We start from the raw sequence: 13,841 nt of genomic DNA, 5'->3' as shown, positions 1-13,841 counted from the left end.
CTCACTGTGCACGTGGCAACCATATTTTCTAGAATGATTTTTGGTGCTCATGTGTCTTCCAGGCCGCTAGGTGTCAGTAAGACAGATGCGTTTCATAGAAGAAGTCCCGTGTCCTTCACAACAGCAAACATGGCGACTGCGACCAAAATCATTCAGAGGCTGCGGGATTTGTTATCAGGGGTAAGAAACGCGAAGTGTCAGGTCTTAAAACTGAATTAATGAACCCCTGGGGCTTGCACATAACAATTTTGATGACCCGCTCTGGTAGAAATGAAGAATTCCAAACCGGAGACCCAGTCGAGATGGTTGTGTGCTAGCGTGCTACATGCCGAGGCATCATTTAAAGAAAATATGATTCTAACATTATTTTATGTATTTGATATTTTCCAGCAAAACCTACAAGCCAAGCTGCAGTTGAGATATGGGGAGATTGCGAAACGGTAAGACTCATTTACCCCCTGTTAACGCAACAATAGAGTCCGTTTAAATGACGTCTATATGTCTATATTTCCTGTTGGTTGTTTGACAAAACTACCGGTAATCAACACACAGCTGAAGAAGGTCATGGCAAATATGAGAAAAATATAACCATACTCCATAAATAAACTGTATACTTCCCTGTGGGAATGCATCCCCGTGCCGGAATAAATGAACACAGGATTTGCATTGAGGCAGATGTTTTTTGTCAATGAAAGCAACCAGAAAGTAGCTGTTTGTTAATTTTCTGCAGGACACAGCCACCACCCAAACTGCCCGTAGGCCCCAGCCACAGGTATGCCGGCAACTATTATTACACACGAGATGGACGTCGAGAATCAGTACCTGCAACGGTGGTCATGTCTTCCCAGAAGGCTCTTACTGCTAGCAGGTAAATAATGGGGCCACTGCCCCTGGCACGATGGCGTTTTGTAAACCATCGGCGATACCAGAATGATGAATGATGTTCAGATCTGCAGTAAACGAACAGTGAAATTAGTAAGATAATTATCCCAATTATGACCCTGAAGCTGTGGAGTGTCTAAGGGTCATAACATGAGCTTACCGGTACTTTTTTTTTGGTTTCTGCTCACTTTAGTCTTTAATCTGTGAGCTGTTTTTGGTTATTTCTGTATGTTTGTTTAAAAAAGAAAGCAGGATACAATCCACAGTTTGCACAGGAAATTCCTGTCTCCTGCAGATTTCCACTAATTCTTTTAAAATAAACTTCACTTCCCCACACCCTCTACACAAGGGTGGAGTAAAATTGTCCTGGGGATTAGTCCCAGTTGCCAGGGCAACTCTCTTTCCCTTTAAAAGTATAAAGTGGTAAATTTGGGTCAGGATGGGTTTATTTTAAGGAGGAAAATCTTAAATTGCTTTAAGTCGCTGTTTTCTGACCTCTTTCAGTCAAGTTGCCGAGACAGCGAAGCCCCCAGTGACTCCAGGTTCTGTCTATAAGGAACCATTACTGTCCACAGACCAGCCCTATCTCTGAACAGCGGGATGAACTCATTCAACAACGTGAATCCTCCATTCAGAGCTGCTGTGTAGGCCTGACCGATGTGTCGTCTCATCTGTGTACAATAGAAATTGTGAATAAACTGTATTCTATTTAACATTTTCTCCAGTTGGTTGTTTCTCTTTGGTGTTTGTGGTAGTTGGTGTTGTGTCGTGGTGTCAACTGTCAGACCTGTAATTAGTAATATAAAGATAATAATCCAAAATGTGACTGAGCTGCAGATGCTCAGCAGCTGTGATATCAATGGATTCTGTATCTGCCGTCCAGCTTTGGAGCACTTTAATGGCTGAGGAGCTGCTGGGGGAGGGTGATTAGGGCTTCTTCACTGAGTGTGAAGACCCGCAATCTTAATATCAAATACGTTCATAATTTAAATAGTAAAATTGAGGTAAAGGAGAACAACCTGGAATCTTCAGTCCTTGTAGTAAGCAACCGGCGCCAGGAGGGGGCGTAATCGGCCCTCCGTTAAAATGACCAGGGTGAAATACTTCCAACTCTTTACTGTCGTTTAACTATCATTTGTACTATTAAGAAGATAACTTCAATACGATAACTATGAAGTGTGGACAGTTAAAGGAACCTAAATATCACGGAGTTAAAACAAACCAAGATCACGTCTGTAAAATGTTCTCCAGTACAAAAAGCAAAATAAAATGTCACAGATGGTATTTAGTGCTAAAGCGTATAGAAAAGCCAAACAGCGTTTTTAAAAGTTTCATAAACGAAATGGAAGGCGGTGGTGTTGCGTCATCTTTCCGCGCCGCATGCTGCGCAATAGTGGAGGACGCCGAGCATGGGACACCTTGGACTCCTGTTTCTCTTTATCGCTCTCCTAACCTGCCTCCGTGTGCACGGTAAGATGGTTGCATTGCATCTACAGGCAGGCGTGTGAAAGGTCTTCCGTTTTTGTCAAATATCCATCTTGTCGTTGGTCGAACACGTGCAGTTTACATCCGAGCGGCGCTGCTTGCATGACTCTGACAGGACGCCAGTTTAATGGTTGAAATAAAATAAATGTGAGGTTACAAAAGTCTCCCGGGACCTTAATTTTACAATTGTCTAAAGCTAAAGGCTCCTCCAGGTTTTCCCGTCCCGGTTTAATATGAAGACATTGTTGTCCAATCACGGGGCATTAAATCGGTCCGCGTTCTGCGCGTGGTCTTTGTGCTTGCGCGTGCTTCAGGTGCTGCAGGTGAGTCTCTCCGCTCCTGCAACGAACAGCTGGAGTTCGGGTGCAGCGATGGCCCCGCGCACTGCGAGGACGGCTCGGATGAACAGAGCTGTGGTGAGCGCGGGTCACGTGATCGGACCTCCAGCCCGCAAAGGAAACTCTCACCTTTCACAGCACAAACATTTTTCAGCGCCCGAGAGACACGTGATCCGCAGAAACACCGCAGTGTTGAATTTTCTGTCCTGCTCCAGTTGCTCCACATTGTGGAGAGGGTGAATACCGTTGCAGATTTGTCCATTTCTAATCCCGTTAAAGCACTCGGACTGATGTAAATCCAGCTGGGTTTCAGGTTTTAGCAGCACACATAAATCCCAAAGGATTTGGACAAGTTCTTGTCCTGCTTTTACTGTGGGAAATGCCTACAAATGTACCTACAAAAAAATATACTTTCAAAGAAACCTGCAAATGTTTGCTGTGTTTCCTGCTGTGCGTAACGGTACTTCTTGCCTCACAGGTCAGCCGTCGTGCGGACGAGATGCGTTTGCCTGCGGCAGCGGACGCTGCATCGCCCTGCGCTTCCGCTGCGACGGCGCAGACCAGTGCGGGGACGGCAGCGACGAGACGTCCTGCCACAACTGCACCGGCTTCTCCTGCGGCCCGTCGGGCCAGTGCTTGACCCGAACGCAGCTGTGCGACGGTCGGGTCGACTGCGCGGACGGGAGGGACGAGTCTCGGCAGGTGTGCGGCTCCGTGCGGCCGGACCCGCACACGTGTAAAGCGTCCCAGTTTCGTTGCGGGGACGGTCAGTGCGTTCCTCACACCTGGAGGTGCGACAACTCGACGGACTGCACCGACGGCAGCGATGAAGTCAACTGTGGTGAGTCCAAATCTCGCGATAATTTGGGATGAGCTCACGCATCCCGTCATGTGACTGCCAGGTAAAGGTTGGCTGTCCTAAGCAGACGCACAGGTGGTTTGTAAAAGACATGGGTTTTGGAGTCACACAGTGTGTGTGTGTGTGTGTGTGTGTGTGTGTGTGTGTGTGTGTGTGTGTGTGTGTGTGTGTGTGTGTGTGTGTGTGTGTGTGTGATCAGCATTCTGCAACCAGGATACTTAGTGACACAGTAGGTAAGTGTCATTAATCAACCACCAGGGGGCAGCATAATAAAGGAGCGCTGACATTGTCCTGATCAAACGCTCACTCCTAAACAAACTCTTACCTTTGGCTCTGCCATCTTTGTTTTAGCAATGCGCCGTTAGCTTTAGGACCTCAGAGCACTTCCAAAAACCAAGATAAGGCGGAAGGCTGACATAATATCAACACAGGCAAAGATCTCATCACGTCCACCGGCCTGCCGTAGTTCAGGGATGAAAATAAAAGTGGTGCCTAAGCCGATCAATTATTGGGGGCATCAGCAATTCTCACCAGCAGATCATTTTCAGGGTTCATCATGTCAGGGTTCTGCATGTTGCTGAATGGTAGGAAGTAATGGTTGCAGTTTAGCTTCTGAATACTTTTATTTGGTTTAGCTGAAGTAACTTTTGCCTGCAGATCAGAATGAGTGTGCGGTCAACAACGGAGGCTGCTCTCATCACTGTAAAGACCTGCGGATGGGATTCATCTGCGAGTGCCCGCGCGATATGGTGTTGGTGGGAGAGTACCAGTGTGAGGGTGAGTGACAGCCTGTTGTTTCACGTCCTCCCGTTCCTCCTCCTTCCAATGTCTGCTGTTTCCCCCAGAGGTGGACCCGTGTCTGGATGCGGACGTGTGCGATCAGGTCTGCGTCCCCGTGAACGGCAGGATCACCTGCAGCTGCCACCAGGACTACAAGATGAGTCCAACAACTGGAGAGTGCAAAGCCAAGGGTGAGAGGCAAACAGTGGGATAGCAAAGCAATGAGAAACTGCTAATGGCTTTGGGACATTTTTAGGAAATGAGGACATTTTGCCTGGTCCTCTCGACTTCACAGGACTGTTTGAGTGTTAATACTGGTTTCGAGGTTAGAACTGGGTTAAAGTTCTGATGGACAGACCTTTCTGTTTCATAAATCTAAGACACCACGACGGTCCTCCTTTGAAATCCTGAATTTTCTTTTCGGTGGCGATTGTTTTTGCTTTCAGTCTGATCTGCACCGTAGAAAAACCTGGGCCATCTGCTCTCTGTGTGCTCACCCAGTCCTCAAGAATGTTCTCCAGTTCGGGCCACCTGCTTTTACTACCTCTGAAAGCTTTTTTCATCTTTTTAGATTGAGATCCTTTATTGTCCCACACGGGGAAATTTACAGTGCAACAACAGCAGCAAGAGCACTCAGAGCAAAATAAGATAAAATCAAATAGAACAGGATTTGGAATATACAAAGAGGATGTGTATTCAGATAAATGGATACTCGGCCTCTGTGTACCTGTACATAGTACAGAGGGTGAATACAATATACTTATCAGAATATATAATATTCATGCATTTTACATTGCTCCCGTTCTTCCCGCTGCCGTTTCCAGCGTCTCACCACCGATTCATTTATGTCAAGTTTACGTGCAGCAGCTCTGTTTCCTTCTTTATCGGCCAGCTCGATTGCTTTTAACTTGAAAGCTGCGTTATATGAATTTCTTCTTGCATTTTCCATGATGAGGGTCTGTTAATTTTATTCATGCACAAAGCGCGAAGTTACATTAAACTTGCGTCTTCCCCGACACATATATTCCACCTGTCTCACTCTTACCTTTTCTGCTCAAGCCGCAGTGTTTAAAGTGTAGGAAAAAAGTAGCGGCTTATAGTCCGGAAATTATGATAAGTGGATGAGGAAAGTATTCTGTCTCTAAAAGTCCTCCCAAAGATAGAAGTACAAAGGTGTGTGTTGGGGATTGTCAAACTACCTCCTAGCAATAGTCCTAAATTGAATGAGTTTGTAATTTTACTTTATGTTTAATTTTACTCGGCATAATATTCATAACTATTATCACCAACTCTCCTGTAATGGTTATTCTAAGTACATTAATTCATTACTGTTTGGCGGTGGTGTCTGAGAACTTTAACCCTGCTGTGCTGTTAAATGAAGGTAAACTGGTTCACCAGGTTACGTAAAGCCTCCAAATCCTCCTTTGTGGGTAGAATACATATGACCTTAACTTGTCATTGCTGTGATGATTTTATCAGGAGAAAAGGCAGGAGTGGTTGTCACTTCCTCCGAAGGGCTGCGATGGGCGAGCCTCGGCGGTGGAGAGTACAGGGAACCGGCCCGACAGGCTGCCGGCCCCGGGCTGGTGGTGGGTTTGGCCTCTAATGGAACACTGTACTGGGTGCCGCGGTGTTGTGGCTCTATTTACAGGTAACATCCCCTTTTGCTTGGATGAGTAACTCAATCACTCGGCAACGACGTAAAGTGTCTGCTGAGCAAATGTGTAACCAACCTCTCCCACCTCTTAAGCTGCTCTCTCTTTCTTTTGTCTGTGGGCCGTTGTGCACACGTTCACACGCAGCAGACATCAAGTCTATTTACTGCAGTGCTTCTCAATTATTTTGTTACGCCCCCCCTAGGAAGAAGAAAACATTTTGCTCTGACTATAATTAGTATCATTTGTCTATGAAATTGTTATAAGTACACCTCTGCATAACATTGTATCCTTATTAATATTAAAGAAAACAAAAAAAGAAAGAAATATAGACCAAAGCGGGATGATTGTTGCCAATATTCGGCACGTTTTTGCCGAAAAAACTCAAGCGGCTGATCAGCGTGACTGGGGTGTAATGTCTTTAAGTGAGGGTTAGGGTTAACCAGGATTAGGGTTAACCGGGGTTAGGGTTAACCAGGGTTAGTGTTATCAGCGTGACTGGGGTGTGATGTCTTTAAGTGACGCCTTCATTTATTTGGCTTCATGCTGTCCTGCCAACATTTTTAGACACAGTAAACACACCGGTCTTTCCTCGTCTCCCACCGTAGTCGCAGTGAAGCCAAGCGCTATAAATGCATCGTCATATTTCCTCGTCTTAGCTTTCGGGAGACTTTCGTATGTCTCATTATCTCCGTCTCTCTCCGCCTTTCTTTTCATCACTGTTAAGTATTTTTTCATGCTGTCTCTTGGTGGTTTGTTCACTGCACTTCCTATCTCTTGCTCTGTGGTGTGTGCGCGCGGGATGTGCAATTACACTTTATTCTAGTACGGCAAAAAAAAAAAAACATGTTCTCCGGGGTCACACGCGCCCCCCCTGGCATCGCACCACCCTGCATTCACCCCATCCTTGGGAACAGAACCTGATGATCAGTTTAGGCTTGCAGGGACTCAAACATTCACTGGTGTGGGAATCTGATTGTGTACCGGAGTTGTTAACAATTGTCACGCATGTGTTTGAGCTGACATGTGCTGTGTGCTCTGTTTACCTGGGTCTTTGACAGCGTCTCCACGCACAAAAACAACCGAGATTCCAGGTTGGTGCTCAGAGTTCAGGGCCCGGTGTCGGGCCTGGCCGTGGACTGGATCCACCACCTGCTTTACTGGACCAGCATGGGGAGCGGTGCGGTTCACGTTGCCCTGCTGGACGGTTCGGCTCAACGTGCGCTGGTCGCAGGGCTGGAGAAACCGTCCGCGGTGGCGGTGGATCCTCTCCACAGGTGGGCTTCTGCAGTCCCATTGACAATATTGAATCCAGGCCTCCGTTGGGGTTCACTTCTTTCCCTTTGTTTTCTCAGGCTTCTCTTCTGGGCTCAGTCTGGCAGCTCCCCGAAGATTGAGCGAGCTGGTTTGGATGGTCGGGACAGGAAGGCTCTGGTCACACACTTAATGCGCCACCCCGTCGCTCTTTCTCTGGGTACGTTCTCGCAGCCCTCCAGGCAGACTGTTGAGCTATTGTCAAAGGTGTGATGGTAGATGGCAAGAGGAGGAAGCAGCGTCGGGCTGCTGGCCTCCATTGTTCTCCAGTGTCGTGGGTCAAGTGTCTATGCGTTGACTCTTGTCCAGATTTGCCCCGGCAGCTGCTTTATTGGATGGACCAGGGAACCAAAACCATTTCCAGGGTCAATTTTGAGGGCCGTCATCGTAAGACGGTGGTAGAATCGAATGGTTATTTGGACCAGCCCTTTGGACTGGCTGTGTTTGAGGTGAGACAACACCACAACACTGTTGCACACCAGAAAACGACTGTGTTTAGAAAACCGCAGGCGATTTTACGAAGTGATTGACACATTAAATATCATCGGTCCTTGAAATGGTACAGGAAGAATGAAACGATGGTGTGTTGCAGGGGTTTGTGTACTGGAGCGAAGCAGTGACACGGTCCATCTGCAGAGCCAATAAACACAACGGGAGGAACTTCTCGGTACTGCTGTCAAATGCCAATTCACCAGGAGGGGTGTTCATCATGCACTCCGCCCTTCAGCCATCAGGTACACTGAATCGGACACATATGTTCCTTGACTCTGACACAGCTGTCAGTACGGAGCTCTGACGGGCATCTGTTTGGTCATCTGTTTGGTCCTCAGGGCCGTCTGCGTGCAGCCACGCGGGGAGGGTGTGTCAGCACGAGTGCGTCGTCGACCTCCTGTCCGACGGTCCAGAGTTCCGGTGTGTTCCTCCAGAAACCGGACTAAAGAGGCCTCAGGAAAGCCCCTCCATCTCCCGCACTGTCCCCGCTTCTACTTTATCTGATCCTTCACTCGCCGGAATTCTCTCTCTTATCTGTACGTGAGGCTCGTCAAAAAGATCTGTTTCTAATTGTGGCTTTTTTTTTTTTTTTGGAAAAGTAACATTACGGTTGACACATCTGCTCACTGCTGAGTCAGAAAAACACTCCGTTAATGACACCCTAACCTGCGTCACATGATTCTCTGTGGGAATACTAAAGGTCCCATAACATTATATATGGAGAAGAAGAGCTGAGGGGAGAGTCCTGGAAAAGGAGTGTCATGATTGTGAAGTAATGGAAAGTGTGTGTGTGTGTGTGTGTGTGTGTTTTTTTCCCCCAGTGTTTCTCAGCATTTTGCTGGTGGGAACGGCCCTGTGGTGGTGGCAAGGCCAGTTTAGGGTACCCAGACCTCTCGACCAGAGCTTCTCCCTCAAAGAGTCCCAGGACCCGCTTCTCCTGGGGGAACCACCTATAGAGCCAAACACGTGTCTCAGAAAGGCAAGAAAACACACACACATAAACACTTTAGATTTTAACTCTTGTCCTAAGAAAACCATTGTGGTGCTGCCAGTGGATGAAATTTTCTTTAAGTAATTATAAATTTATACATGTAGAATAGCGTTGACATTAAAAACCCGCGATGCCCTTTTTCACTGCCATGTGAGAGGATGGAAAAACCTCCTGCTGGAATCTGGCAGGAGCGACTTTTTCCATTTCTCCTCTGCAGGATTAGACGGGAGCCAGTAGATAACCACTAAGTCACAATCATGGTTTTCTGATTAAATGTGGATTAACTTAATGACTGACTAAGCAGTCCTTTCCATGCTTAAAAATAAATCTTTCCTGAGGGGTCAATTCAGAATCCATTAACAACCACATATATCTGTTTTTTATTTATTTTTTAAAATTGGAAACTGAATTATTGCATAAATGCAACATTGGATTCAACCTTGGTATACTCTGTTAGAAGTATTTACTGTACTTACCCTCATAATATAAAATAGCTGCCTTTTTCCATTTGTGTATGGTTTCACTTGTTTTGTAACCCCTCGGTCAGCTGAACCTTCCTTGAAAGAGCAAACGCTCCGTAACCAGCTGTCATCAGGTTAAAGGGTTAATCTGGAGTCGTGTGTCGTCTCTCTGCCCAGGAAACTTTGCTTAAGATGGATTTGGGTGCTGAATGAGAAGACTGCGATGTTTTAGCCCCAGCAGTCACCTCAAGGCCGCCAGGACAAGATCTGTCCCCCATCCCCCGCCTCCCTCTGCGGGCTGAAGTAATCAGGGGTGTGTCGCATCCGCCTTGGAAAATGTGACTCTTTCCTTCCAGGAGAGTCCAAAAGTCAATGTTACATTCAGCCCAGTATTGATCAGCAGGGTGTGACATTTGTTCCAACTGGAAGAAAAAACTCTGATTTAGAGTTTAGACCTTATTTGATTGTTTGAAGCAGTTTGATGGTTTTTTTTTTGTTCGTTTTCCTCAAATGCACAAATGCTTTTTGGACCTGAATTCAATGTTATGCTTGTGGATTTGTTCTGTCTGAGAGGCCTTATGATGTGTTTTGTGTTCTTCAAGGGTAGAAATTAGCTTAGGTAAATGAAATTCTTCACAAACACAAGAGTTACAGCACCTGAAGAGGTATTGTAACATAGATAGGGTCCAAACCTTTTAATTTCTATGGGTTAATGTTGTTTTGATGGCTTCCAAGAACAAATAGTGCCTTCTATGGGTTTTTTTTTTTTTTTTTTACCTGCAGAAAGTTTCTATAGTGCTGGACTGAAAGTCTGGTTGTGTTGTATGTTTAAAATGTCTGAAACTGAAATGACTCCATCTGGAAAAAGTGCTCAAACTGCTGAGTTTATTTATTTAAAGAATCGTTTTATTTATTTTTGGGGCAGAAATGTAGTTGGTCAGACTGTACCAAGCTTAAACTGTCAGGTGCTGTAAGTGAATCAAATAAAACTATTTTAGGTACTGGCATGTGTTCGTATGACATTTCCTCATTTTGGGAGGTTTGACGTGAGATTCTACAACGCATTGATGCGTCGAGTGTTCTTGTGAAGGCAGCGCCAAGTTTCACAGAATGTCAACATGTAATAAACTAATGTTCTTTTCACCTTTTATGGACGTTCATAAAGATTTAATGCTTCTAATCAAACTTGTAAAGAGCACTTGAGCCACTTTATGGCACGGAACAGTGCAGCTGTCTCTGAATAATCACAGGAAACCTTTCGGTCACAGCCCCAAACAGCCGGTGCAACAATGGAAATGGGGGACTTGGACTCGATGTTTCTCCAGACGGAGACGCCAGACATTCCCAAACGACCCACACAATAAGGTAGGGTCTGCAGGGTCTTCCCCTCACCCTGCCAGTGGATCCAACATACCACCAGGGGGTAATCAGGTGAAATAATGGTGAAATGAAATCTCCTGATACAGTTTTGGTTTATTGATGGATGGTGGATCCTGCCTGTTGTTTAAATCAGCCTTTATGCAACACGAAGAAAAAGGAAAAAGCAGCCAAGTTAGATAAGAAAATGAATAAAAATCAACACTCGGCCTTTATCTGACCTCCGATTTCGCACTAAATCCTTAAATTAACTTTGTTTCTTAATCCTGCCACTTCGATTATATTTACTACTGCTTTGGAATATTGGATAGGAACCAATGAGCTTAAGGGGGAAACCCCGCTGCTTGCCTCCAAGCTCCTGGTCCATTGAAAGAGTAGCTGATGCAACTTCAATGATAACACAAGTGACGGGTGTCTCCCCATCTTCCCAGGATGCTGACTGCTGACACCTCAACCACAACAGGAAGACCTAATCTGTGAAAGGATTTTTGAGGCTATGTGTGCCTAGAGTTCTTTCCTGGAGCGTTTCCTGTCATGGGTTTGTTTCTACCTTTCTCCCCTGCTTCCATTGTTCCCTCGCTTTAGTCTCTGTTACTATGGCTGCACAGAAACTGGAATCACAGAGAGACTTGCACAACCGACGCTTAACTGTCAACTGCCTGGCCACAGGTGTCACCGATCCCAAGACATTCCCATTTTCTCAGGAGCAAACTGTCAAAGCTTGGAGATCTCTGGAGAATCTGGACAGCCCTGACATCAGAGCAGAGCTGTCCAAGGCAAAGGACACGCAGAGCATCAACGTTAATGTCGGCGGTAAATTGTTTCATATCCCTAAAACGTGTGCCATTAAATACCCTCAGACCCGGATAGGCTCGCTTGCCCTCTGCAGAGACAAAGCAAAGTTCTTCCAGCTGTGTGATGACTACTCTGTATGCACGAATGAGTTCTTCTTCGACAGGGACCCCAACATCTTCCATCACATCTTCCGTTTCTACAAAAGCGCCGTGCTGCGGATTGTACAGGAAATGTGCCCCATCAACTTTGAAGAGGAGATGGAGTACTGGGGGATGAGCTTGAAGGACACTCAGTTCTGCTGCTGGACGGTGTTCCAGGAGAAGGTTGATGAGATGAAGGACAACCTGAAAGTGGAGATGGAACTGAGGGCTGAGATTGAGGTAAAGTACGATGAGGAGGGTTTCAAAAACATGATGTTTGGGAATGTCCGGAAGAGACTTTGGGATATTGTGGAGAATCCCTATTCCTCCACTGTGGCAAAGGCTTTCGGTGTTCTTTCCAGCCTTTTGGTGCTCTTCTCCATTGTTGCAATGGCTCTCAACACTGTGAAGGAACTTCAGAAATATAGTATTTATGGCAGAACACATGTGGAATGGGTCGAAATAATTTCCATTGTCTTTTTCACCTTTGAATATTTGATTCGCCTTGTCACCACTCCGAACGTCAAAATGTTTCTTAAAAGTGGACTTAACTTTGTGGACATGGTGGCTGTTGTTCCGTACTTTTTCCAGATGGCGTTTGAGGTCTTTTGTAACGTTAACGACTCGACCCACCAGGAAGAACAAAGGTCAATGGCTCGGGTGAGCAAGTTTAACCACATTCTCAAAGTCTTCAAGCTGATGCGGATCTGCCGCATCCTGAAGCTGGCCCGACACTCAACCGGCATGAGGGCTTTTGGTTTCACCCTTCGGCAATGCTACCAGCAGACCAGCTGCATTTTTCTCTTCATCGCCATGGGAATCATCACTTTCTCTACTTTCCTTTACTCTGCCGAGAAGGAAACAGAAGGCTCGCCCATAAGCAGTATCCCAGATGCATGGTGGTGGGCTGCAGTAAGTATCACTATCATCAGACACCCACACGCCCCCAGTTGTGTAGCCCATCCAAGAACATCACTCCTCTCATGCTCACAGGTCCACGACTCCAGATCCGCTCTTCACCATTTTCCATTAAAGCCAGTGTAAATAGTGGTGAATGCACCCGCTACCATTCAGTTAGCTTGGTTAGCTGTGGGAAGCCCTATTTTGTTCATCGTGTTGTACTTTAACCTCACCTAAACCTCACTATAACGTCACCTATAAGGATTGTGCTGTGATCATTAACTCGTTCTTATGGCACAACATATTGTGCCATAAGAAGTTTCAGTTCATAAACCAATGAATGTATCTCACATCCTTGTGTTCGTCAGCTACATTCCTCTGGTCATGAGTTTGAAAAGTTTTAATTTGCCAAAACACTATTTAGATTAACCAGAAAAACATTTTATAGTTTTATACATATGTGGTTCAGTTCAACCCAACCTTAACTGTAACACTCAAGACTGTTTCAAGCCTGACCCCCGAGCACACAACAGCAGAAAGAAAAGAGGGTTTTAATAGAAAGAAAACTTGAGTACGACTAGGGAATACCATGGGACCATCCAGAGAAGTTTCCTGTAAACTCCTGCCTATAACATTAATGAACACTATCTTTCTGCTGTAGGTCACAATCTCCACTGTGGGCTACGGGGATGTAGTTCCTGTGTCCATACTGGGCCGCGTCGTGGCCTTCACCTGCATTTCGTTTGGAATCATCCTCAATGGCATGCCAATCTCCTTCCTCTTTAACAAGTTCTCTGATTATTACGCCAAACTGAAGGCCCAGGAATGCAACGCTGTTTTAGTTAAGCGGCGCTTTGAGCTAAGGAGACGTCTCAGGAGAGGGCTGGAGGTGTGCTTTCATCCTTTTGAGGAAACAAGAGAGTACCTAGAGCATCCCCCACACTGAATACATACCGTAAATTCTGGACTACAGAGCGCACCTGATTAAAAGCCGCATAATCTAATTTTAGAAAGAAAATCAATTTTGTACTTCTACAAGTCGCACCGGATTTTAAGCCGCAGGTCCCACGTAGTAATATGAAAAATTAGATCGAAAACACTCAGTACCGGTATATGTTTTTATTACCGTAAGAGACAAGTCACTGACGAGTGACAAACAGACAGGTAAGAAACAACAGCCACTCTTTTCACTTGTATGTTTATACAGAGACCTTAAATCCAATTTTCATCACGTCAGGATTTTTTAACTTTTCTTTTAATTTAATCCACTTAGCAACATAAATATATTCTACCAGTAAATGCTTTTTTTTCTAACGGTGTCTGTAATGCAGCTACCTTGAAATATACGTTCGTATCAGCGACACCCAAATTA

General features: G+C 45.6%; 3 protein-coding genes across 3 annotated transcripts; all 3 read left to right on the top strand.

The window, feature by feature from the left end:
• The first annotated feature begins 46 nt into the window (after positions 1–46).
• Positions 47–1,600, top strand: ndufa7 (NADH:ubiquinone oxidoreductase subunit A7). Its single transcript, XM_003974312.3, has 4 exons — positions 47–180; positions 391–440; positions 731–868; positions 1,387–1,600. The coding sequence occupies exons 1-4, from the start codon at positions 130–132 to the stop codon at positions 1,472–1,474; spliced, it is 327 nt and encodes a 108-aa protein (XP_003974361.1). The 5' UTR covers positions 47–129; the 3' UTR covers positions 1,475–1,600.
• Positions 1,601–1,780: 180 nt separating this feature from the next.
• On the top strand, positions 1,781–10,264 carry LOC101072417 (low-density lipoprotein receptor-like). Its single transcript, XM_011615021.2, has 12 exons — positions 1,781–2,352; positions 3,184–3,546; positions 4,222–4,341; positions 4,410–4,535; positions 5,824–5,995; positions 7,061–7,276; positions 7,355–7,473; positions 7,623–7,762; positions 7,906–8,047; positions 8,144–8,341; positions 8,627–8,784; positions 9,435–10,264. Exons 1-12 carry the CDS (start codon positions 2,292–2,294, stop codon positions 9,468–9,470), a joined length of 1,851 nt encoding a protein of 616 aa, XP_011613323.2. The 5' UTR covers positions 1,781–2,291; the 3' UTR covers positions 9,471–10,264.
• A 966-nt stretch (positions 10,265–11,230) lies between these two features.
• Positions 11,231–13,415, top strand: LOC101071179 (potassium voltage-gated channel subfamily V member 2-like). Its single transcript, XM_003979341.3, has 2 exons — positions 11,231–12,481; positions 13,131–13,415. The coding sequence occupies exons 1-2, from the start codon at positions 11,231–11,233 to the stop codon at positions 13,413–13,415; spliced, it is 1,536 nt and encodes a 511-aa protein (XP_003979390.3).
• Positions 13,416–13,841: the final 426 nt, after the last annotated feature.

Source organism: Takifugu rubripes, chromosome 20, assembly GCF_901000725.2.
Source record: "Takifugu rubripes chromosome 20, fTakRub1.2, whole genome shotgun sequence".
Lineage (NCBI taxonomy): Eukaryota > Metazoa > Chordata > Actinopteri > Tetraodontiformes > Tetraodontidae > Takifugu > Takifugu rubripes.
This window is presented reverse-complemented; position numbering and strand designations above follow the sequence as displayed.

Bases quoted from the DNA above. Each gene is read 5' to 3' on its own strand.
- ndufa7 (XM_003974312.3), top strand. From the start codon at position 130: ATGGCGACTGCGACCAAAATCATTCAGAGGCTGCGGGATTTGTTATCA. The intron at 441-730 runs GTAAGACTCATT...AATTTTCTGCAG, and splicing joins TATGGGGAGATTGCGAAACG to GACACAGCCACCACCCAAAC. The intron at 869-1,386 runs GTAAATAATGGG...GACCTCTTTCAG, and splicing joins AAGGCTCTTACTGCTAGCAG to TCAAGTTGCCGAGACAGCGA.
- LOC101071179 (XM_003979341.3), top strand. From the start codon at position 11,231: ATGGCTGCACAGAAACTGGAATCACAGAGAGACTTGCACAACCGACGC. The intron at 12,482-13,130 runs GTAAGTATCACT...TTTCTGCTGTAG, and splicing joins ATGCATGGTGGTGGGCTGCA to GTCACAATCTCCACTGTGGG.
- LOC101072417 (XM_011615021.2), top strand. From the start codon at position 2,292: ATGGGACACCTTGGACTCCTGTTTCTCTTTATCGCTCTCCTAACCTGC. The intron at 4,536-5,823 runs GTGAGAGGCAAA...TGATTTTATCAG, and splicing joins TGGAGAGTGCAAAGCCAAGG to GAGAAAAGGCAGGAGTGGTT. The intron at 8,342-8,626 runs GTACGTGAGGCT...TTTTTCCCCCAG, and splicing joins CGGAATTCTCTCTCTTATCT to TGTTTCTCAGCATTTTGCTG.